The 24686-nt window shown below is 39.1% G+C and overlaps 1 protein-coding gene across 2 annotated transcripts in view; it reads right to left on the bottom strand.

The window, feature by feature from the left end:
• LOC309501628 (structural maintenance of chromosomes protein 6-like) overlaps positions 1-24686 on the bottom strand; it is a 39817-nt gene that overhangs the window by 12825 nt on the left and 2306 nt on the right. Inside the window, exons 2-14 of one of the 2 annotated variants that reach the window (XM_082173776.1) lie at positions 22997-23135; positions 22698-22815; positions 12081-12186; positions 11859-11995; positions 9486-9547; positions 9311-9391; positions 9116-9217; positions 8855-8974; positions 8135-8233; positions 6537-6683; positions 3920-4008; positions 3655-3819; positions 1420-1598 (exon numbers count right to left, since the gene is read on the bottom strand). In XM_082173776.1, the coding sequence (XP_082029902.1) occupies positions 1420-1598; positions 3655-3819; positions 3920-4008; positions 6537-6683; positions 8135-8233; positions 8855-8974; positions 9116-9217; positions 9311-9391; positions 9486-9547; positions 11859-11995; positions 12081-12186; positions 22698-22815; positions 22997-23134 (1543 nt within the window). In that variant the 5' untranslated portion in view covers position 23135. Of the gene's footprint in view, positions 1-1419; positions 1599-3654; positions 3820-3919; positions 4009-6536; positions 6684-8134; positions 8234-8854; positions 8975-9115; positions 9218-9310; positions 9392-9485; positions 9548-11858; positions 11996-12080; positions 12187-22697; positions 22816-22996; positions 23144-24686 lie in introns of both variants that reach the window. The other variant, XM_082173775.1, reaches the window with a different exon arrangement.

Genomic DNA, 24686 nt, shown 5'->3' with positions numbered 1-24686 from the left:
TAATTGCGATTTATTAATTATGATTATCAAAGTTTACATCTAATATAAACAAATTTTGTTTAAACTTGTTCTAATTTGCCTATATACATACATATATATACATACATATACACGTATATATTATATAGGCAAATTATAACACGTTTACACAAAATTTGTTAACACACACAAGTACTTTTCCCCTTTATTTAACATAAATTGTAAGAATATGACTAATAGTAAAGACTAGTAGCCTACTAATAAATAAACATTATGCTAAAGCTATTAAATAGCAGTTCCAAACTAGTTTTTGTTAATACAATGTTGGAATGAGCCACTACAGTCATTTAAAAATATAAAAAATAACACAAAGAAAAATAGTGGCATTTTGGGGTTAATATGGAAACGACAGTTACCATGGTGAATACACAATATTAACAATAACTGTTAATGAAACATGGAAACTGCTCCTGGTGAATAGAATGAAAATCATACCGGCATTACTTTTATTTCGTGTAATTTACAACGTAGCTAATGGCGTTGCATGCTCGTAGTTTCTTTTGCACTTTATATACAGTGAGGCGATATACAGCACGCGCCGCCGCATTTGCGCGTGCAATTGAAGAGTGTGCGCTACGAGAAAACGATAACGGCTGACAGGACAAGAAAGTCCGTCTTTCTGAGGTGAAAAACTTTATTTCAGCGTACACTTATGTCACTGCCAATCGTATTGTGCTGGGTTTTCTGAAGTAGTCATTATTCGCCTCTCATAACATAACATGCTCTAAACGCACGCAGAGTGGAAAAGGAGGAGCGGAGGAGAGGGGCGCGGGGAGCAAGGATCACAGCGCAAATTTGAACTATATCGATATATGCGATATGGTCTAATTCCATATCGCATTTAAAAATATATCGATATATCGCCCAGCCCTACCTGCATTATAAGTGTGTCCACGGTAACTGAAATATAGTTCTCTACCTCAGCGCTCAACTGTAGCCTGACATGCACTTTCCGTGAGCGGTAATTGAAAACCCGGAGTGGACCATAAGCGAAGTGATTACAGAATGCTTAGAGTGGAGAGAGGAACGTGCTTTTGCTCCACTCCAGGCTTTGATCACATCCCCCTCAGAAGGGTGAATACAATACACCTCGTCTTTCCTTAATTTAAGACCTATTCAAACTAAAATTAAGACATTTATTACACTATTTGAGAAATGAAAGCCTATTTACGGCCTTAAATTTATGAAAAGTGAATTTAAGACATTATGGACAGACTGGAACCCTGCAATTAACGGAAATCCGTCGTAGCGACGGAGAACTTTAATCCCTGCATGAGTATGCGTAAACTGAAGTATACTGTGGGCTTAAGAGCTAAACTACATCCTGAAATAAATGAGAGAGAAGTAACTTGTCCAAGCTGTAAAGTTCAGGATACTTACCGAGTGGTCCAACGGGTTTCCTCTTGAACTGACCCCGGCGGTCAACCTCATCTATAGCCCTCAGCAGTGCTGGCATGTGCTCTCCAAAACGACAAATTTGGTTATTTCGACTGTTTTCCATAGCAGCCAGGCCACGTTGCTTAGAATCTATCAAACGCTGCAGGTCCTGCTTTTCACGGCTACAGAATGAAAAGAAAGTAAAAGTGAGATAAGTCAACAGACAAGAAGCATTTGTTCAAGATCCAGTGGAGCCCACATATTTTTTTTTAGAAATGCTTCATTTTGACCCTTTTCCCACCCAAATTTAATACGTTTCATTATGAATTATGTGGTCAGAATTTCAATAAAAGCAAGAAACTCTGCTGGGATTGTCTGTATAAAGAGTTCCCATGGTCAGTGTCAGTAATAGAAAGCCACAGTCAGGTTCCAAGAGTAAAAATCCCATTCATTTTCTCCATAGGGGAAATGATTTTGAACGATAACGAATAACGATAACCCTTAAAAAACAGACTTACTGTGAGCTATGAGGTTGTTAAAAGATGGTATTATGGTTCTGTTGAAGCATCGGCCTGCTTTATTTCAGCTTTTTTAAAAATTTTATAATCATATGAAAGCAGAATTCCTTGTGAAAAACTACATAACCCATTATTTTTCAGAGAAATGTCCACCAATCAGAGAAGTAACACCAAAATAACTTTTTAGCACCCCAGTGCTTTTTTCCAGCTGTGTTGGCAGGCCCATGGGGAGGGGGCGTCGCCCATGAGGTGAATTGCCCTAGGTGTTTAAACCTCCCATAAGTATTATAATATGATAGGCTCCATTTAGAGCGGCAAAGCGATTATGCGCATCCCGTGCACAGAATGATGCACTTTAAGCAACGTGAGGTTACAGCGTGCAGCGCTTCGCATTGAAAAGTTCAAACCACAAAGCGAAGAGATATTTGGTGCTTAGTGTATTATATCTCTGCAACAGTTTAATGAGCCTTTTCTTTTAACAGTTTTAAATTTCAGTTACAGTGCGCATGAAGGACAATTGATAGTGCTCTCTACTCCAGTGCTGTAATCTAACAGACACCCGGGAGAAAGGAATATGATTTAGAAAGCGCAATAAACTCCAAGATAAAGTCATTTTATGTAAACCATAGACCTTTATCTACAAATAAAGTATAATAATGGGAACATTGATCTTGGAGAGAGTGTCATCGCGTTACTGTCGTAACCGAACACGAAGCGCTGTTTGAATGCTGAATGGAGAATGACTGAGGAGAGATGAGTTTCCATTCACTTTAACTTAACGACTTAAATATTCATTTTTACCTCACATTATGCTCTCGAATGACTTTAGAAGTCTTGAAATATAGTGCACGAAAACTTTATGGTACTTCACAATTTTTTTTTATGCCTTTAGTGGGGCTTGACAATAACACAATAGTATGCACAATATCGGACCTCAATGAGAAGCTGCAGCCGTGGCGGGATGATTTTTGGTGTGGCGGACCACCATGGCAGAATGAATGTAGCGGAAACACTGCACCCACTCACTTCCATGAAGCTCTGCGAATGACGTAGAGTTCCTACACTCTCAAACTACTTAAATATTTGTATGCATAATATACATGTTTTGCAATCAATGTAAAATAAATAGTTTCTATATAATCAACATCTGTGAATAAAAAGATTTATATTTCTCCATTGTTCTTAATGCGATTATGTAATTTGCGATGCTTCATGAGATTGTTCATGAGACTTAATGTCCTTTCCCTCAATAAAGCCACAAAGTACAGTCTTGAACCTTTGTCTTTTTGTTCAATTTTAAAATTTGCTTTAAATAAAAATGTGCAATGCTGTGTTTTTCTTATACAGTACTGTGCAAAAGTCTTAGGCATGTTAATATATATATTTGGAATATTAACATACCTAAGACTTTTTCACAGTACTGTATGTCTTACATGTAATGTCTAACTCTTAAACATAGACTTTTATAGAATCCCTTTGGGAAAAATATTTCCTGAACTAAGGCTGCTGAAAAAGTGGGCTGGCACTCTATAGAGAGGTTTCAATACCACTATTTAACTACCATTACAAGTCTATAAAAAACATGGAAATTTCCATAAAAAAATATTTTAAATGGTGTGACTTTTCCAGATATGAAAATGTTCAATTTCCCAGATATTTCAAGGCTTGATCATGGAAGACCTTTATTTAGTGAAACCCATTTACCAACATCTGCACTAACCTCATTCTGCCCAGTCTTTCTTTCGCAGAGTCGCAGGCCTGTTTAAACTGATCGATCTGCTGAGCCAGAGTGGAGTCCTGGAAACTAAGATCTTCCAGCTCAGCCTGAATGTGATTCATCCTCTCCACACGAGCCTGAGTGTCAGCTGAGTTCGCCTGACTTATGCTGGACAGAGAGGAGGGGAAGGGTCATAATGTAACAGCTGGAAATGGTACAAGGATAATGTTGTGTAACATTGTTTCCTTTCGGTGCACTTTTCAAGTACCTCCGTTTGAGTTCTTGGATACGCTTGTTGAGCTGAGCTTTATCCTTCTCAAGGTCTCTTAAATTCGTTTTTTTCCGATGAAGTCCAGCCTAAGCCAGAAAAACAAAAACAAAGAGAATTTCTCCTCCGTCAACCAATCACCACTGAGATGTGAGAGCATAAAGGCAACTGTTCAGATCCGATTTGTGTGTCCTGTGGATACATTTTTCATTTAGCAGAATATCTGCATTGGTTTCTATGGTAATGACGTTGTGTTGGTAAAAGCTGGTTTAAATTTTTTTTTTTTTTTTTAAATCTCATTCTAAAGAACCGATATCGATTCATCTTTCTTACGTGTACTTTAAATGTAAGCAGCCAACAAATCAGTTCATTTCAACCTTTAATATTATAGTGATGTACTAACTGGGCTTCCCTGAATAGGTTTACAGCATTATTTAAGATATTTTTTTCCCAGTTAATCGATATCAAATCAAATTGAAACGTAACATTTTTGAATCAGAATCAAATCGTGGAAATTGTCAATGCCCAGCCCTAAAAACACAACAGCAACATGGAGGGGTTTGTAATACAGATGTTGTCTTACAACATGATGTGTGGCCATGGCACTGGAATAATATGCCTAATGAAGCAGCAGCAGAACGTAGGAGGCTGGCATGCACTGCTTTAAGGCCCTTTGACACAGAGCGTGACGCGATAAAGTGAAGCAAATCATAGACAAATGGTGCTTTCACATCGAACGTGAAATGATTGTTCGCCTTCGGCTAATTCACGCCTGCTCGATAGATGGCTCTGACCAAGAATGCATTTTTTTCTTGTGTATCTCGTAGGTTTTTCCACATGGCTTTAAGCTCACCTGCTGCACAACATACAACAGTGAATTGAGATAAATAAATGTTGTTACTACACCAGCAACACAAACTATCTATAATGCTGACAAGACCTTACAATAATTATTTAAATAAATACATCAAAATACATCATAAAATATAATCAGCTAAGTAACAGGTGCATTAGAACTACAATTAGCATCAAGATACACACAATTTATAAGATTACTGTTTTTGCTCAAAACCCACTTTAAACCATCGGGTGCTTGTAATGACTTCCGATTGCGATCTAAAGTGGATTTTGATACTATGAGAAATATTGGTATAATTGTCTCGTTTAATAAATTTCTTTTCTAATAGACCTTGAGTCTTGAAATAAAGTTGAATTCTATATAATGGGCAGACATGCATTATTTTTAGTGTTTTATAATGGACTGAACGCTACACCTTCTAACCATTTCTAATGTAAACATCCTTTGCTATAAAAATACCCGAGCCACATACATAAAGAACATTTTATTTCGTTGTAATCACAAGTCTATTTTGCTTCATGTTTCATTTGTAGAAACGTTTCTCTCAGTTGTTTATGTATGGAACTCAGAACGAGGAAGAATACAGGACGTCGACATCCAGAAGGGAAAAAGTTATGATCACATAATATGATTGACAAATCTAGACCGAATGAGCGCTCTCTGACTCATAACACACTGGCACCTGGAAGAAAACAGGTTGCATAATTCAGAGGAAAATGAATAGAAATTATATTCTGTAAAAAATAAATATGAAGTAAACATGTGAGACTGTTACGTTTTATGCGTGTTTGTTGCTTTGCTTCTGTATGTGTTTTTCACTCACTCTCTTGTGTTACGTCTCCTATTAAATCAATATTTCTCCAGATGTGCACACTTTTCAACTAAGATTGCCACTGGAAGTTGATGGGAAGAAGAGAAGCCATGTGAACTCAAATAAACTGGAGCAGATGCTATTGAATGTGTGTGTGTCATATATTCTATTCAAAATATCAATAAATACTGATTGTTATTTTGCACTCCTCAAAAAGTTCTCTGTCACAGGCACCAACGATAACAAGAACTCAACATCTATTCTCTTCTCTCTTCCGGAGTACTATTATTCTGTGTTTACACTGGTTTTCTATTTATATTTGTGCAACAGCAACTGCTCCGGGCACGTGATCTAAAGCTCAAATCTAATTGGACGGCCCATTTTATCACAGGGCGACAGGGAAAATAATCATAAAACTAGTCAGAAAAAAAATTATCTTGCTTTGTCAAGCCACTATTGATCATGCCCAGTGTGAATAGCTCCATAGGGATCTATTGTTTTGTTTCAAGAGAGTCGTCGCATTGTTTAATCGTGTGTAGACCAGGCCGACTATCAGCATATTGTTATTTTCCACTCAACCTGCACTTCGCAGCAACAATACAACCTTGTTTCTGCAGCGACTTTCAGCATGTTTCCAACATCCTTCATGTTTAGGTTTCACTTGGTAAAAAAAAAAAAAGAGACAAAAAAAAAGCAAAGCTGTGCGAAATCAGATCAGAGCGGTCGGACTGAAATGGATTTCCAGAAGTGTGATTTGAATAGGATTTCAATAGCTTGCAACTGATTTATAAAAATCGTATTTCACACCTGCTTGCTAAATATGATCCGATTCCAATCGTATATGCACAAAAATCAGACCTGGACTATCAGTCTGAACAAGGCTAGAGTTTCCAACCTATTGTGCTGTGCATGCATGTTTGTGAGATTTTGAGAGTTGGATTTTGCACCTCGGCTGCTTTGAGATCTCGGTTGCGCTCCTGTGCTCGGCTCTTCAGCTCAGCACACTGTGGCTGCAGCTGCTGCATCCGCTCCGTCACACCCTCCAGCTGATCCTGCAACTGCTGGAATATCCTGTTGGCCTCCTGAACTTTCCCCTACAAACAATCAAAACCCAAAATAGACACCGCACATTACTGTCAGTCAAACATAATTAGATTTGAATTAGCATTTTCTTCACAATGAGAGAACTATTAGGGCTGTTGGTGGTGTACAACTCAACAGAGCTCTGTAACAATGGCAGAAAGAAAGCTTTGAGGCTGGAGCCGAGGGTTGCTAAAAGATGACAGTATGAACGCAACTGGAATATCAAAGAGGTTGCAGGCCTGATGTACTGTGCCCGAGAGCATATTTTGGCAGTAATGGCCTCCTGTTACAAATGGTCTCTACTCTACATCATTATGAAAAAAATTGATGCATGTTACAGGAGCATTAATAACTGTGTTTTGTCATTTGGGTTTCTGAGTGTTTCTCATTGTTATCAAAACACAATAAGAATAAGGAAATCCTGGTCTGCCGAACCTGATGATGATCTTTAAATGTTAATGAGCAGATGAAAAAAACAGAAGTCATGTCATCATTGTGTTTATAAATTTGCAGCAATGCAGCCCGATAGAAAAATGTGCCTGTGCTTTCTTCAGAGGCTTTGTGTCAACAAACTAATCTTATAGTAAAACTAGATGGAAAGAAATGGCAAAACAGGCTGTTTAAATCTGATTGGCTGGAAGGGAAAGTTCACCCAAAATTTGTGTCAACATTTACTCACCCTGAAGTTGTACCAAACCTGTATGAGTTTCTTTCTTCTGCTGAACGCAAAAGAAGATATTTTAAAGAATTTCGGTAACCAGACAGTTGATGGACCCCATTAACTTCCATAGTATTTTTTTCCTACAGTGGAAGTCAATGGGAACCATCAACTGTTTGGTTACCGACATTCTTTAAAATATCTCATACATGAAGAAACTCATACAGGTTTGGAACAACTTGAGGGTAACAGAATTTTGATTTTTGGGTTAACTATGCCTTTAAGCACTTCTGAGGAAGCACTCAATGGTTAGCGGCATACAATTTTGAATGTTTTACAGACTTTTGTGTTTGATGCACTTTTAAAATCATTTCCAGAAATTTGACGTATTTTCAATACAACCATGTGACTGCTGTGCTATTACTTACATTCCATTTGGTTACACTTTATTTTAAGGTGCCCTGAATACAGTAATAATACAAATAAGTACTGAATAACACTAATCAATTACGATATATCTTATTATACAAATTGTCTTCAACTTAATGTTACCAAAGCTTTGTCAATGTAAAGATTTTTTACGTCTGAATCTGTATTGTGGAATAATGTAATTCAGAAAAACCCGACCCTTAATTGTGAAAACAAAAATTGTAAGAGATGGCTTTACACGTCGTTCTCATTCTAGCCAAAAAACACCTACTTAAAAGCTGAAATCTGGACCAGATTGTATCCTGTAGTCAAATGTCTAGCTACATGACACTAGAGGATACTGGATCACAGGAACTGCAGATAATATTCAATCACCTCCCACTCTTCCACTTTCTTGTCATATTTGACGGTGGATTTCTCTTCAGCTGCGATTCGTTCTCTCATGGGCTTCACCTCCTGTTCCATCTCTGCCACCTGATGTACACAGACATACATTTCAGTATGAGATGACAATGACAGCAAAAGCAACTCACAATCTTCAGTAATATGAGATATTTAAAGAGCTTTTAACATTTTCAACTTTCTTTAGTGTGTAATGTTGCTGTTTGAGGATGAAAAAGTTCTGCAAAGATACAAAGCACATCCAAAGGGAGTTATTCTCTGTATCAGTGCACACTGTTTCTGAACTCCCCGAAATGCCTCCATTGAAGGTTATAAGTTTTCTTCTGAGAACCTGCATGTCACAATATTTCTCAATTCAATAATTCCCACCCAAGGCATATGCAAAATAAAGGGGCGAGGCCTGGTTGAGTTGTGTTAATAGTGTGTTGAAACTTGCGGTTATGGTTTTCTTTCAAATTAACCATTCGTTTGTGAATCAGACTACACTGATCAGGCTGTATGTTTTGTTGTTGTGTGCAACTTAATTGAAATAGGATGTTAAAAGTACAAAATTTGCTTTACACCGTAAAAAAATTACAAAGCCATTCCAAATATAATACAAATTAATAAATCGATCAAATCTGGTTCGGAATTTGGAATTTTGATTAGATCCATGCAGTCAGAGCTCATGTTGTGCTGGCGGTGATTCCTGACCAGAGCCCAGGCCATCTGATTCTTCAGCTCATCCAACTTCTGCTGCATTTCATCGAGTGAAGCCAGGTTTTTATAGCGCTCTTCTTTCTCGTGGTACTTTCTCTTTAGTTCTTGCAGAGTCTGCGTGAGAGAAAAGGGTGTGTCAGAAATAAACTATGCAGTCGTCTCAAAGAACAACTAGTTCAGCAATCCAAATCACAAATTGTTTTCCACAGCTGCTCCACCCAAGGCATAGAAAGGTGTGATTATTTTAGCACTCACTTCCCTGTGTTTCTCCACTGTATTATGGGTCATGGTCTTGGTCTTCATGATGTAACTGTAATCTTCCTTCATCTGATCAAGCTGAGTGGCTTTCATGAAAAACTACCAAAAAAAAAAAAGAGCAATACAAATTTCAAGTTTGCATTTGTCTTAAGGGAAGCAAATTCACACGTACACACAACCATTAAGACTCACTTTGTATTTGTCCCCCTCTCCTTTGGAGTGGAGAAAGTGTTTACTCATTTCCTGGGTAAGGATAGAGACCGGATTGTCCACCTGAGGACGGAAGAACCAAACAGATTCATCAAAACAGATTCCTTAAATAGTTTTGAGCAAGCATTTTGAAAACTGAAAAGATCTTGAGCAATACCTGGATGTTAAAGTGATCCAAAATGAAGATCAGTTCTTCCTTTTTGGATGACACTAGGTGACCTAATTATAAAGGGAGGCAAATAATAAATCAAATAGTCAGACTTCTGTGCTGATTTATCTGTCATGTGGTAGAAGCTAAGCAAATCGGGCAGATGCAAACACGTACAGGTTGTGTTACATGCCCTTTCCCTCAAAACCCATGAAAAAAACCATGCAAGGCAAAATAAATATGAACCAGACTACTTCAAATACAGGTTGACTAAAGAGTATAAACATGGTTCATACCAACCAACCACAGTGCGTTTTCTGCAGTGAATTACTAAGCAAGAAACTATTGAATTTGGTATGATTAAATATGAAGTACCAACGTAGCACTGAAATTGTCCATCTAAACCAGTGGAGCACCACAGACGCCACATATGTTGAGCATATGTGCACATCTGACTCGACTGGCTGTCGATTACACATCAGGAAAGAATTAGATCCTGGCTTTAATTACGAGCACTTCAGCAAATCTTCACTTGCCTTTGTCACGACAGCACAGACGTTAAAAGTTCAGGGCTCCATCGTTTGGAGAAAAAAAAAAATCATACTGAGATTATGATTTTGAGATGAACGCTTTTTAAAAAATAAAATTCCTTCAAAAATAAAAAGCTTCAGGTTTGCTGTGCTTGCTTGAAGGGCTACACAATCTGACCAAAAATGTTGTAATTATACATCAACACAGGGCTCCAGACTAACATTTTAGAACAATGAGCACTAAGTTCTACAGATGGTGGCGCCAGTACCTGATTTGGTTGCACTTAGGGGGATTGTTAATCAAAAAGGCAATTTAATCCTAAAAAATTATATTATTAGTAACTGCATATAAAACTGCAGTTACTAATAATATTACATGTTTATTTCTTAGAAATGCACATTTGAACAGTAAAGCACTAAGCTTCAGTTGAGATGCAGATCAAATTTACTTTTAACAACATCCTAAGTTTTATAGGGAAATTTTTTATATTCTACTCTAATTAAATGTACCATTGTTCTTCTAAAGAATCATAATGAACTGACTGACATCTTCATTGATTATAAAAGGAGCACTCTTTACTTACTTTCTGTGTAATTCTTCGCAATTTGAAGAAGTTTTTTTATGCGACTTCGTGTCTGTTCCTACTTCATAGTTTAGTACAAAAAGTGTCAAACTTTGACAAAAATTGATTTCTTGACGATTAGATTTTTTATAATAGGGAATTCACAATATCTAAACATCAATTTTAAAGGCAAAGCGTGGGGAAAAACACTATTTTATGGAGTGGAAATGGCTAATAAGTGCTCCTCTGCCACCATCTACTGGTTATAGTGGTAATTTCTTACTTTTTACATTTTTAAAGGCACACTATGCAGTTTCCGTTTTTCTCAAACAGCGACCCCTAGAGTCGCTGTGGAGTACTTGTATTTAACGTTACAGCCGTAAATACCACTCACGCAGAGCTTTCTCTGATTTTGAGCCTTGCTGATTTTGCCATTGGCTTTGCTATCGGAATGATTCGCCCTACTACGAGTTTGTTTACCAGCTAAATGATTTCGAAGCTGTTATATTAAGGTACAAATCTTGCATAGTGTGCCTTTAAATAAGAACGTTTGTTTGGCACGTGTTAGTTTTCCTACATCTTTAAACTTTTAGTTTTACAAATGGGGACAATCTTTGATAGATGAACAAATAATGTTTTTGGTCATCACATTAAAAAATAACATTTAGACTGGATTATATTTAGAGCTTTGAAATGCTGGAAAAAGTGTAAAGCACTTGAAAGTCCTTGAAAAGTGCACAAATGTCACTCTCAAAAGGTTGTACGAACCCTGAAATGAATTAATGACTATGACTATTTCTGCCACAATACCATGGTTACAGTTAGCGTAACTACATTAAATCCATGGTGAATGTTTCTGATTTGTGGACTGAAAAGCCTAACTTCTTAGTTCACGGCACAATGTTTCACCTGGTTTCCACGTCAACGCTGTTTGATCTAAAATGTATGAAAAAAGGACAACCGACAACATGCTGAAAACACAGACTCATGATAATTACACTAAGCCATAATGGCAATTTTGGTTTTATTTTGATTTCGGCACTACTTATCCCAGGTTTAAACCTGTTTAAGGACTTATATCAACTGATTACCACTTTCAATTGAATTTGTTACATGATTAATCAATCACTATTACCAGACAAATCAATATTTGCTGAAAAAATATGCCTCTTGAAGAATGAATTCCTCTGAAATTAGTTCTAAATTAACGTTATCTCACAGCCCTAGATTAAACTACCCAAAGTAAGTGAGTACCCAAAGGTAAAATGGTTTTGTAATTGTAAGTATACCTGTTTTACTTCTTAGTTTATAAGTCCGTATTCCCTCGCTGGAGATACGAAGATCTACGATGATGGATTCGCCAAAAACTTCTGGTTTATACGCATCACGACCCCTGTTCCTCAGAGTGATGGAGACGTCTGCAGAGCTGAACATTAAAGACACAAAACAGTGTGAGAGACTATAAACAGACTGTGACAACATGCAGAAAAAGCAGGATAGGAGAGCTGTACCTTTCTCCTTCCTTAACAAATCCTTTGAGTGAGGAGCCTCTGTTGGTGGCTTGAGCTTTACCGCCCAGGGCCACAATCAGAGCCGTCAGCACCGCACTTTTCCCACCTAACACACAAATACACATGAAGCCATTAAAAACTTTCCAGCATAGACAATGTAAAACAAGCTTTCACAAAACTCATAATAGGTTGCTTTCTTATTATTACCTCTGATAGGTCTATTTAAAAATCTATGATTATGTAATCTCTCTTCACATTTGGTAAAACTGAAGTAAACTAATCTAACGATTTTAAATTCCCCCCTAACCAGACATTACAAATATTCATTTTAGGGCTGTCAACTTTAACGCAATTAACGCAGCATCCGTTTTTTCTGTCATCCTTCGGCTAGTGTAATATTATATGATCACGCTCTTCTTCATGCAAATGCTTTTAAACCTTTAAAGGGTAACTAAACCCCTGGTCAGAGCCAGACTCCACCCACTGGCAATATTTGAAAAATGCTGGAAAAGTAGGCAGAGCCCAGTGGAGAGGGGGTGTGCATCTGTGACGTATCTCTCTGTAGGCAAGGGCGTGGTTAGCTGGTACCCTCTGACGTCAGAGTGTACCACAACTTCCAATAGGAAAATTCAACTGCAGTAGCCACTGTTCAACCTGAAGAGGGCAGCACTCAGACGTTTTTACACCATATTTTGTAAAATTAAAACACTTTCAACACAAATGTCAAAAAAACTACTTGAATCAATGAACAGCACTAATAAAGCCCCATTCTTACAGATCATTAACTAAAAAAAGTTGGTTTAGGGTTTAGTTACCCTTTAAAGCACGACAAGACAAAAGAGAATGCGCTGTCAGCGTGCCAGAAACGAGTTCTCTTTCATGCTTGAACAAACAATAACACAATTATGCCAAAATGTCCGTTTTGTCGAGTATCCTCATAAGAGCAGTCTTAAATTAGTTAAATGAAGTCTCAAATGAACGTAAAGAGTTGTGAGAGAATGAGACGTGTCATGTGCAGCAGAGGCTGGTCTTAAAAGTATTCAATTTCTGTATATGTCCTACCTGTTAGGCATTTATTATGGGTTTAGGTGAGGATTGTTTGAAGTTCACTTAAATGAAAAGTTATTATATTTTTTGAAGCCTAATAAATGTTAATTTATAAAAAGATGCCATTAAACAAGTATTTAAAATATACTGTCTTTATGTTGTCTCTACATTAATTTGGAGATGAAAATCTGTGAAATGATTACATTATAAAATGTATTTAAAAAAAAAAAAAACATATAAAAACTGTAAAAAGTGTTTTTTAAATTGTGATCAATCACAGAAAAAAATTGTGATTAATCTAGTTCATTTTTTTTATCGATTGACAGCACTAGTTTATTTCAAAAAGATGTCAGCTGATTAAGGTTCAAACTAGAGAGCTCTTATAATTAATGCAAGAAACATTCCTGAGAGCCACATTTCACACTCCTACAGCTGATGTTCCTCAACCAGGGGTCTGTGGCCCTCTAGTGGTCTGGACTGTGGTGTCCCTATTTTATCTCGAAATAGAAATTCTGTCATCACTTACTCACCCCCAAGTTGTTCTAAACCTGTATGAATTTCTTTGTTCTGTGGAATTCAAAAGAAGATATTTCAAATAATGTTGCTAATCAAACAGTTTCTGGACCCCATTGACTTCCAAAGTTTTTTTTATACTACGGAAGTCAATGGGAACCATCAACTGTTTGATTAGCAACATTCTTCAAAATATCAATTTTTTTGTGTTCAACAAAAGAAAGAAACTTATACAGGTTTAGAACAACTTGAGGGTGAGATTCATTTTTAATAACGATTTAAATATATTTTAGTTACACTTGACAAAACACTGTTGATTCTGTTTTATCATGCTTTTATCGAATCAATTTTGTTCTTTTCTTTGGTGTCCTGGTATGGGAATTTATCTTTCAAGAGCCTGAACTCTTTTAACCAAATTGTGAAATGATCCAGTGGGTTGATTGGGGAGTCGCTACTTACAGGTACAGCGAATAGGTGTTTCAATTTTAAAGGTGAACTAAGTCACTTTTTTTACCTTAACTGAACAGCTTCGGAGTCATTGGAATGGTTATATTACTTATTTCGGGTTGAATGGTGGTCGTTTCGCACCCCCCTGGTGCCCGTGAGCGGAAAATACGCACTTGCAACTTTGAGCCGGCGGGCTGCGTCAGGAAGTCTCACGTGATATCAGGTCTCGCGATGTAAACAATTGCTTTACGGCCAAAAGAAATCTGCTAAAATGCTGTCATCATTGCGCTCCCTCACGCTGTCCGAACCCGAATGAAGAAGACGTTTTAAAGAACGTCCCGTCTGCTTTGATGTCGTTGATCTATAGCCTCTGGTGTCTGAGAATCAACAACGAGTTTTTACAACAGTGTTGTCAAATATCTATTCCGAAGCTGTGGGGGGAGCTCTAGAGAGAAACCTGCGAGCAAAAAGCGAGAATACAGCGAAGAAGTCCCGAAGCTACTGAGTGCTGCTTTAAGGGACATGCATCATCCCCTGTATTGAGTTCCCGCACCTTCCGTTTAATCAACGGTTTAGTGTACAACAAAAAGGTATAAGAACAGCTTTGTCCCTGTAGTGATTAATCATATGAGTAGTAATAAGATGAAGTAGTGGGTTTATCATAATGTTTTATTGGTTAGTGTTGTTTTTATAGTGTTGTCTTATGTACTGTCTAAAGGCCAATTTATACTTCTGCGTCGAGTGTACGCCGTAGTGTACGTCGTAGGCTACGCACGTAGGCGACGCCGTCGTGAGCATTTATACTTCTGCGAATGTCTGTGTTGCTCTGCAGTTACACCGCCGAAACGCTAGTTGGCGCGGGTGGGTTTTAATGTTCCACTGTGTTTACATTCCTCGCGGCTGTTTTGAGTTTAGGTTTCTACGAGCAATGGCGACTGAAGGAGTCATACAGATGGCTGTATTTCCGCACTTCTTCAAGCAATCTCTCGGTCACTTGGTCTATTTCCATGGCTCTTCACTGATCTTCGGAATTTAAAAATGGCGGGCGGGCGGTGCAGAGTGCAGAAGATCATTCCGGAAATGCGTAGGAGGAAACGCGATGCTATCCAGCCGACCAATCACAGATCTTGCGGTCCGCGTCGCCACGACGCGTAGTTACATTTTTGAGGAGGTGCTCGTCAGGGTACGGCGAAGGGTACGACGTATGGTACACGTCAATGCGTATGCTACGCCGTACCTTCTACGCGCACCCGACGCAGAAGTATAAATTGGCCTTTAGGCAGCACAATATATCGAAATTATCGAAATATCGCAAATGTGTATATCACGATATGCATATCGCAACGGCTTGCAATAACTGGGGTCATGAACAAAAGACAAAGAGAAAATCTCTCACTGCTCTTGGCTAAATAACTTTTGTAGCTTTAATAAAAATCAGTATATATTTAGGCCACATCCACACGAAGCCAGAGCTTTCCCTATCCGATATTTTTTTTTCCCGTTCAAAAAAAAAATTCCGTAAACACGGCGTCGTCTCAAGAAATATCTGCGTTCACACGAAACCACTGAAACCGACTCAAAACGATGTAGTATACATGCCAGACCAGTATGTGGCGCTGTAATTCTGCCTCAGACATACACTAAAAACGGAGAAGAAGACTTGGAGCTCGCGCATAAACCTTGCGCGCTGTATACAACAATAATATTAGGCACAGTAGCTTCTTTTTTTCTTTTTTCTTTTTTAATCAAGAACTTTGTTGAACAATATGAAAAACCATAAATGTAGTTGCTGTGACTTAACGGTGTCTGACTAGTTGACACTTGGTGTGATGACATCATCGTTTCGCAAAATATACGGATTGGCCGTACACACGAAAACGCAAGGGCGGCGTTTTCAGATTTATCCACCTTGGGACCCGGTTTAAAAAAATAGCGGTTTCAGTCTCCGAAAACGCCGGATCCGTGTGGACGAAACACCAATACGATAAAAAATGTATACGTATACAGCGAAACGCGTCTCCGTGTGGACAGGGCCTTAATTCATACAGTGAAAACTAAGCAGTGTTTTATTTTTACATTTGATCATTATTCAGTTTCTGTTGTTAATTACACCTAATGTAGGCCTACCTAGGGGTGTGACGATAACCGCATCACCGCAATATCGCGTTAATGAGATGCCTACCGCGGTGTGAGGTCATCACCGCACTTCTTTTCTTTTCTTTTTTTTGTTACAGGAGTGCATATGATTAGATTAGATTAGATTAGATTCAACTTTATTGTCATTACACAAGTACAGGTACAAGGCAACGAAATGCAGTTTAGGTCTAACCAGAAGTGCAATAGCAGCAAGTGCAGGATATACAGTGGTTCCATAAGTGCAGAACATGGATATGTACTGGATAAATATAGAGTTGAATACTATTATAAACAAAAATTTACAGATAGATTTGTCCTATGAATATAATATACAGATAACTATTACTGTGAACAGAATTTACAGCTAGATATGTACTGAATATAATATACAGATGGCTATTACTATAAACAGAATTTTTACAGATAGATATGTGCTATGAATACATATACAGATGGGTGTTACTATAAACAGAATGTGAGCATAATATACAGATGGCTATTACTATAAACAGAATTTTACAGATAGATATGTACTATGAATATATATATACAGATGGGTGTTACTATAAACAGAATGTGAGCATAATATACAGATGGCTATTACTATAAACAGAATTTTACAAATAGATATATGTATAAGTTAGGCTAAAATGAGCAGTATAACAATGGATTTAAAGTAGTGCAAATAAAGTTTGGACAGAAGCTATCCGAGTGAAAGTGCAGTGGAAGTAATTGCATATTACAGTTAAAGTATGATATTGCAAATGTATATGTAAACAGTCGGTACTGTAAATAAACAGTCGGCCGTGCAAATTGAGCATATTCCAGTCAAGGTAGTAGTGCAAGATGCATATGTAAACAGTTGTTTCTGTAATAACAGTCAGCAGTGCAAATGAACATTATAGTATTGCAAATAACAAAATGGAGGCAGGTGTGAGGAGGGAGAGGAGAGTCAATCAGTATATGAGGGGAGTGGGATCAATGAGGGTTAGAGTTTAATAAAGAGACAGCTCTGGGGAAAAAACTGTTCTTTAGTCTGCTGGTCCTGGTCCGGAGGCACCTGAAACGCCTGCCGGAGGGCAGGAGAGAAAACAGTCTGTGGGCTGGGTGAGAGGAGTCCTTAAGGATGCTGCGAGCTCGATGCAGACAGCGTTTCCTCTGGATGTGCTCGATGGCAGGTAGTGGAGTCCCAGTGATGCGCTGGGCGGTTTTCACCACCCGCTGCAGTGCCTTGCGCTCTGCAACAGAACAGCTCCCATACCACACTGTAGCACAGTTGGTCAGGATGCTTTCTATTGCACAGCGATAGAAGTTCACCAGGATAGTGGAGGAAAGCTGATTCTTCCTCAGTGTCCTCAGGAAGAAAAGGCGCTGGTGAGCCTTCTTGACCAGGCTGGAGGTGTTGGTTGTCCAGGTCATGTCCGCCGAGATGTGGGTCCCCAGGAACTTGAAACTGGAGACACGCTCAACAGCCATTCCATTGATGTGGATGGTGTCGTGTGTGCCTCTTGACACTTTCCTGAAGTCCACGATGAGCTCCTTCGTTTTGGTGGTGTTGAGGAGCTGGTTATTTTCAGTGCACCATGTGGCCAGGTGCTTGATCTCCTCCCTATAGGCAGTCTCATCGTTGTTGCTGATGAGACCAATCACCGTAGTGTCGTCCGCAAACTTGACGATGGAATTAGATCCGTGCACAGGCTTGCAGTCAGAGGTGAAGAGGGAGTAGAGAAACGGGCTTAGCACACAGCCCTGTGGTACACCAGTGTTGAGTGTGATGGACGTGGAGCAGTTGGAGCCTGATCGAACATTCTGGGGTCTGTTGGTCAAAAAGTCCAAAATCCAGTTGCACATGGAGGTGTTGATGCCCAGGTCTCCAAGTTTGGCTATTAACTTAGTTGGGATGACAGTGTTGAATGCTGAGCTGAAGTCAACAAACAGCATGCGTGCATAAGTGTTCTTATTGTCCAGATGTGTGAGCACAGAGTGCAGTGCTATGGAAACTGCATCCTCTGTGCTCCTATTGCTACGGTAGGCAAACTGGTGTGAGTCCAATGTGGATGGAAGAGAGTCTTTTAGGTGTGCCAGGACCAGCCGCTCAAAGCACTTCATTACGATGGGTGTGAGTGCTACAGGGCGGTAGTCGTTAAGGCACTTCGGGCTGGAGTGTTTTGGCACTGGCACAATGGAAGTGCATTTAAAGCATGTTGGTACAGCTGCTTGGGCAAGAGACAGGTTGAAAATGTCTGTAAAAACCCCAGCGAGCTGCTCCGCACATGCCCTGAGTACGCGTCCAGGGATGTTGTCTGGTCCAGCAGCCTTGTGCGCGCTGATCCTGCTCAGTGCATTGCAGACATCTGTGGAGGAGAGTGTGATCGGCGGGTGGTCAGCTGAGGATTTGAGCTTGGTGGCAGTTTCTCTGTTGTCTCTTTCAAAGCGAGCATAAAAGTCATTTAGCTCGTTCAGGAAGTTGACATCAGTGGCTGCGGGGGTGGAGTGAGAGGGTTTGTAGTCACTGATGGCCTGAATGCCCTGCCACATGCGCCGAGGGTCAGCGTTGGAAAAGTGTCCCTCTATCTTAAGCTTGTAGCAGTGCTTGGCCTCTTTGATGCCCCTTTTCAGATTTGCTCTGGATGTGCTATAGGCTTGTGCATCTCCTGATCTGAAGGCAGTGTTGCGTGTCTTCAATAGGAGTCGCACTTCCCTGTTCATCCATGGCTTCTGATTTGGGTATGTGGTGATCTGCTTCTGGGTTGTAACACTGTCAATGGTGGTATTGATATAATCCAGTACAGAGGAGGTGTAGCAGTCAATGTCCGTGTGAGAGCCCCTGGTGGCTTGAGAAGCAAACATACTCCAGTCTGTGTGTAGAAACCTTTCCTGGAGTGAGGAATCTGCCCCCGCAGGCCACACCTTGATGGTCTTCACTGATGGCTTCACGCGATTGATGAGAGGTGCATATTTGGGGGTGAGGAACAAAGAAAGGTGATCTGACTGTCCCAGGTGGGGGAGGGGTGTCGCGACGTAAGCTCCAGCCATGTTTGTGTAAACATGGTCTAAGGTTTTGTTTCCTCTGGTGTGACAGGAAACATGCTGGTGAAATTTCGGTAGCACTGACTTTAAGTTTGAATGATTAAAATCACCCGCAACAATAAACGCAGCTTCCGGGTGAACGGTCTGTTGTTTACTGATGGCTGCGTGAAGTTCTTTCATAGCAAACTTGGCATCAGCATCCGGGGGAATATAGGCTGCAGTTATAATAGTGGAAGTGAACTCCCGCGGTAGATAAAACGGTCTACATTTAACCATGAGAAACTCAAGGTTAGCTGAACAATGTCTCCCAACAATAGCAGAGTTTGTGCACCAAGCTTTGTTAATGTAAATGCACAATCCACCACCTCTGGTCTTACCGGAGCCATCTAATGTTCTATCCGCCCGGAATGTATGGCGTCCCGCTAGCTCAATAGCGTTGTCCGGTATTCCGCTGTTTAACCATGTTTCCGTGAAAATTAGAACATTACAGTTCAAAAGTCTCTTGCTGTATGTGATGTTGAGTCGAATCTCCTCCATTTTGTTCAACAGCGACCGTACATTGGCAAGGAAAATGCTGGGTAAAGAGAGCCGGTGTGGTGTTAGCTTTAGCTTAGCTCTTAGTCCTCCGCGCTTCCCCCGCCTTTGTTTACGATCTCGACACCGCCTGCGAGCACTTCCGCCCGGCCGGGCAGAGTGCATAGCCCCGGGTGTTTTGGCGATCTCAGGAAGGAGTCGAAGGTTGTCCATAAAACTGTCGGAAATTCGCAAACCAATATCCAAAAGCTCACCTTGGGTGTACGATGTTAAGGCACAACTGTTCTGCACGAACAGACCCGAAATGAGCAAGAAAAATACTACTAAATTGCAGAATCTGGAGAGACCGCGAGCCTCGCGATGTACTCGCGCCGCCATCTTGGTTTCCCAGCCCAGCTATGGTGTGTGATATGAACTATAAACACATTAATATTTGCTTATAATTTACTGTATTCTGCGAGTCCCATGTTCAAGTGCTTCTGGAGAAAAAAAAACCGCTTCCTGCGCAAGGGAGGGACTGTCCGTTAAACATATGGGGGATTTATTTTTTTGTGTGTTTCTGATTATTATTAATGAACTGCTAGGTTTCAGTACTTGTGATGTTTACAGATAATGTTCAATTAAATACAAACAAACACAGGCATAAAAGACAAGCATAACGTAAACAGTTGGAGTTAGATTTTAATTGCAAGTAGCGATCTCTCTTATGTGGTATAGGCAATAACAGTTGACGGCGCTAGCCGAATGACATTATTCCAAAAATAGCCACGAATCTAGTGTCTAAGCCAAATACTGTGTCGCCTTTGAGGCAGGTGACAATTAAGGGCAATATGCCATATTTGTCGCACAAAAGTATCCGTCTCGCGAGGACATACCACTAACTTAAGACCACATCTTAGAAAAATTAACCATCCTGTGGCGTTTGCTGGACTTAAGTGCAGCACACCTACCTTAGGTCGGCGACACTAGCTGCGTGGCGTGTCTGTTTTTATTTCGGCTCCCATGCTAACAGGTTAGAGCTTGCACACTGCCTGCGTGAGATGCGCGTCTCAGTTGCGGCACGAGCCGCGCGGAAAAAAAGCGTGCATGCTAGAAATAGAACCGACGCCTATTTTTCACGCAAGCCTGTTGGAAGCGTTTCCTGGCAAAATAGAATAGGAAAAAAAAATGTGTATGTCATTTTGACATGAATACATATTAATAAATTACATTTTGATGTTTGAAAGTTTAGGTTTTGACATAAATGCAGATATAAATGTAATTAAAAAAAAAATTATCGATTTTCAAATATTGCACCTGTCAATACAGAACGAAATATTCTGTAGCCTATTTTGCCATCAATACTGCCCACGCTGTCTTTGCTGTTATATATTTATGTTTAACATTAAGTATAGGCCTTCCACAACTCTCTCCCCATATGTCGAATATATCACCAATGAGGCTTATATGTCACCTAGCAGCAGCAGCGCTGTTTCTGGTGTGCAAAGACATAAAAAAAGCCACGCAGCTGACACGCAACAGAAACGCCACACTCACACCACGCAGCCAGTGTGTCGCCGGCCTTAATTAATAGTTAATTATTAATATTTAAAATTTAATATAAATGTTAATTTGTTTATTTGTTAATAAAGAATACTGCTTTATGTTATTCATTTCCATTGTCATTTACAAGCTACATGCGTTCTTGATCGCGTCTGCAGTGTGTGACGCGGCCGCGGGTGATTTTTTTTTTTTTGGGGGGGTGGGTGGGGGGTCGGTTAACCGCCAAACCGCGAGATGTGTTGCTTCTTTACCGCGGTAAGAAAAAATCCCATACGTCACAGCCCTAGGCCTACCTGAAACCCTGAACCCCGGGGTTTACACTGATGTTAAAATAACACTTCTTATGCTACAGTAAAACACTGCTGTTCACTGTCAGAAGTTGTAGGGATGTTTTCTTGTCACAAAAAGAATGTGAAACACTATGTAGGTAATATAATTTTAAATATATTTGAAGGATAATTTAAGTTTATTTTACACACTTTAAGCATTATCGTATCGCATATCGAATATTGCATTATTTAATGAGTTATCGCATATCGCAATTTTCTTCAATATCGTGCAGCCCTAGTATTGTCTATGATATGTATGAGAACAGCCTGAATTTGTTCCCTGAAACCTAATTTACCTACGGGTATAAAATAAAGGAACCTGAACCATATTTTAGTTACACTGCGTTATTGCTTAAAGTGTGTTCACTAACTAAGAATGTTCACTAACTAGAGGCTACATTTCAGCTAAAATGTGGCTTGGTTTTTTTCACACTGTCACGGTTACAACCAACAGAATAAATTAATCTATTATCATGTCAAATTACAAAGTCTTAAAGGGATAGTTCACCCAAAAATGAAAATTCTGTCATCATTTATATGTGCATATTTATATTTTTATATTTATAACAAATGAAGATCTTTTAATGATATCTGAGTGATTTCTGCCCTTCTATTGAAAGTCTATTCACCCAAACGTTCATTCTTGCAGTCACTCCACCACATTTGAGCTATCACAAGATCCAATGAGATTTGTTCTCACACATCAAGCAAGTACGGCTAAGCTTCTGTTTACCTTATTTGACGTGCTCTATGTATGTTCGCTGATCAATGTTTATGCGTGTATAAAAGCCAAAATTAAACCTGTACATCATATAAAGCAATTGGGTCTCTTCAGAAGACTTGGATTAAACCACTTCAATTGGATTAGATTTACGATCTCTTTAGAAACATTTTGAAGCATCAAGAGTTTTGGGTGAATAGACTTTCAATGGAGGGTTTCATTAAAAATATCTTGTGTTTCGAAGATGACTGAAAGTTTTATAGGGGTGAACTACCCCTTTAATGCCATTTAAAAAAAGAAACATGAAGAACAACTTACTTCCATTGTTTCCTACGACAAAGTTGACGTTTGGACCAAACGTAAAGGGACCAAGCAACGAATGACACATGAAGTTCTTTAGAGAGATACTCTCTATGATGCCCACCTCACCTGTGGCCTGAAAACATACATACATACGCACATGTGTAAGCAAAGTCTATGCACAATGTGCATACTTACGATAAGAGTACAGCCACTAGCACACATTCTCTTATTAGGACAATAAAGTACAAGTAGGGTATTTTACAGGTCGAAAGAATATCAGTTAATACACTTGTTGTATGCTGCGAATGTCTTACACTCTGTGATGAATTTGTGCCATCTCCTGAACTGAAGTTGCCCGTTTCCTCGTCGTCGTCCTCCTCCTCCTCGGGTATAGAAAACCGGCTTCTCTTGTCAGGCTTTTGCCTTGAATTACTGCCCTTCCTCTTCGACATCCTCTCCCTCTACACACATCAAGCAATTATCATTCACAATAAACACACAGTCATATACTCCCATATCATGCATCAGAGTTTTGTGTGAATTAGGGCTGGGCGATAAATCGATTTTATTTTTTTGAATGAAAATCGGTTTTCTCTTTAACATTCGCCGACGCTCCCCTCTGGGCTCCCGTAGCTCCGAACGGGCTCAGCTCTTCCCCCGCGCGTTTGGCAAAGAGATACACAAACAACACGGCAAGGCCGCGGCAGCACAAGCACACCCGACAAAAAACAACCTACAGTCTTACAAACTGAATCCGCAGAGCTGCCAACTCTCAAGAATTCACTGTGAGACGCACGCAATCGTCACTTTTTACACGCTCTCACGCCACACATCCATTTTCTCACGCAGAGAAAAGTCGCGAAGCAAAGAGGACACTGACACCGACAGACAAGACAGAGAAGGTTACTATTGCTATGAAACAAATTCTCAGCTCTCAGATTCTGTCGATTTAATTACGAAATTCAAACAATAAACACCGTTTTGGCGCTTGACAGATCGCTGACAGAGTTCAAGCGGCACGTGAACCGATCATCTGTTACTCTTTACTACTAGTTAATAGTAGGCTAAATAAACAGGAATGATCAATAGGTAATTTGAAAGATACAGTTCAACTTACCGAAATGAAATAAAATCGATCGATCTGTGTTTTTCAACTGCGGAAAGAGGTCTATAATAACAGCTAGAGGACAATACGTCACGTAAAGTTACTTTTACCTCTGGAAAGCCCATTAATGACCATAGCACGTTAGTTGGACTTTAAAATAATTGCTGTAGAGAGTAGTATTTTGCTAAATATGATAACTATATTACATATTTATTATATTTTTACCTATATCATTAAAATATTATAATGTTGAACTTGTTATTATAAAAAAACGCATAATATTTAATTTGAGATGTTATTTTTAACCTTTAATAATAATACCAGCTGACAGGGCTTTAAATTAACATGTATCTACTGTACCTAGTATTTATCCAAAGGAATCGATATTGAATCAAGATCAGAATCAAATCACAAGAATTGAATTGAAATTGTGAAAGCAATAATAAAAACAGTAGCATACCAGTCATTGTACCATGTAAACATTGTGTTGTCACTAAACTTAATAAAATTCTGTTTAGTTACCAAATGTTTTGACAATCACAATACACTTTATTGTGATGTACTTTTTTTTTTTTTTTCACGTTCCCCACCAATCCCAATCCACCCATTTCATGTTATGTTACGTTATGTTATGTTACATTTTCACTGTTTACAAAGGCAGGGCCTGCCATCTTGTCTTTTTGGCTTGTTGTTCCCGATTGCACTTTAACCCCAAGGGGAAAATCCAAATTAAATCCCAGAAGGGAAAATCAAAACAAAATAAAGTTAAAAATTGTTTTGAACAATTTCTTTGTCATCTGCAGATTGATTTTAAGTAAAAAAATAATAATAAAAAAAATCGATTTAAATCGTAAATCGGATTTTTTGCAAAAAAAATCTGGGATTTTTTTTTTTTAGGC

This window comes from Leuciscus leuciscus (assembly GCF_965113295.1).
Source record: "Leuciscus leuciscus genome assembly, chromosome: 6".
In the NCBI taxonomy this organism is placed as follows: Eukaryota; Metazoa; Chordata; class Actinopteri; order Cypriniformes; family Leuciscidae; genus Leuciscus; species Leuciscus leuciscus.
Note: the sequence above shows the minus strand (reverse complement) of the source record. Positions and strands in the feature narration are given on the sequence as shown.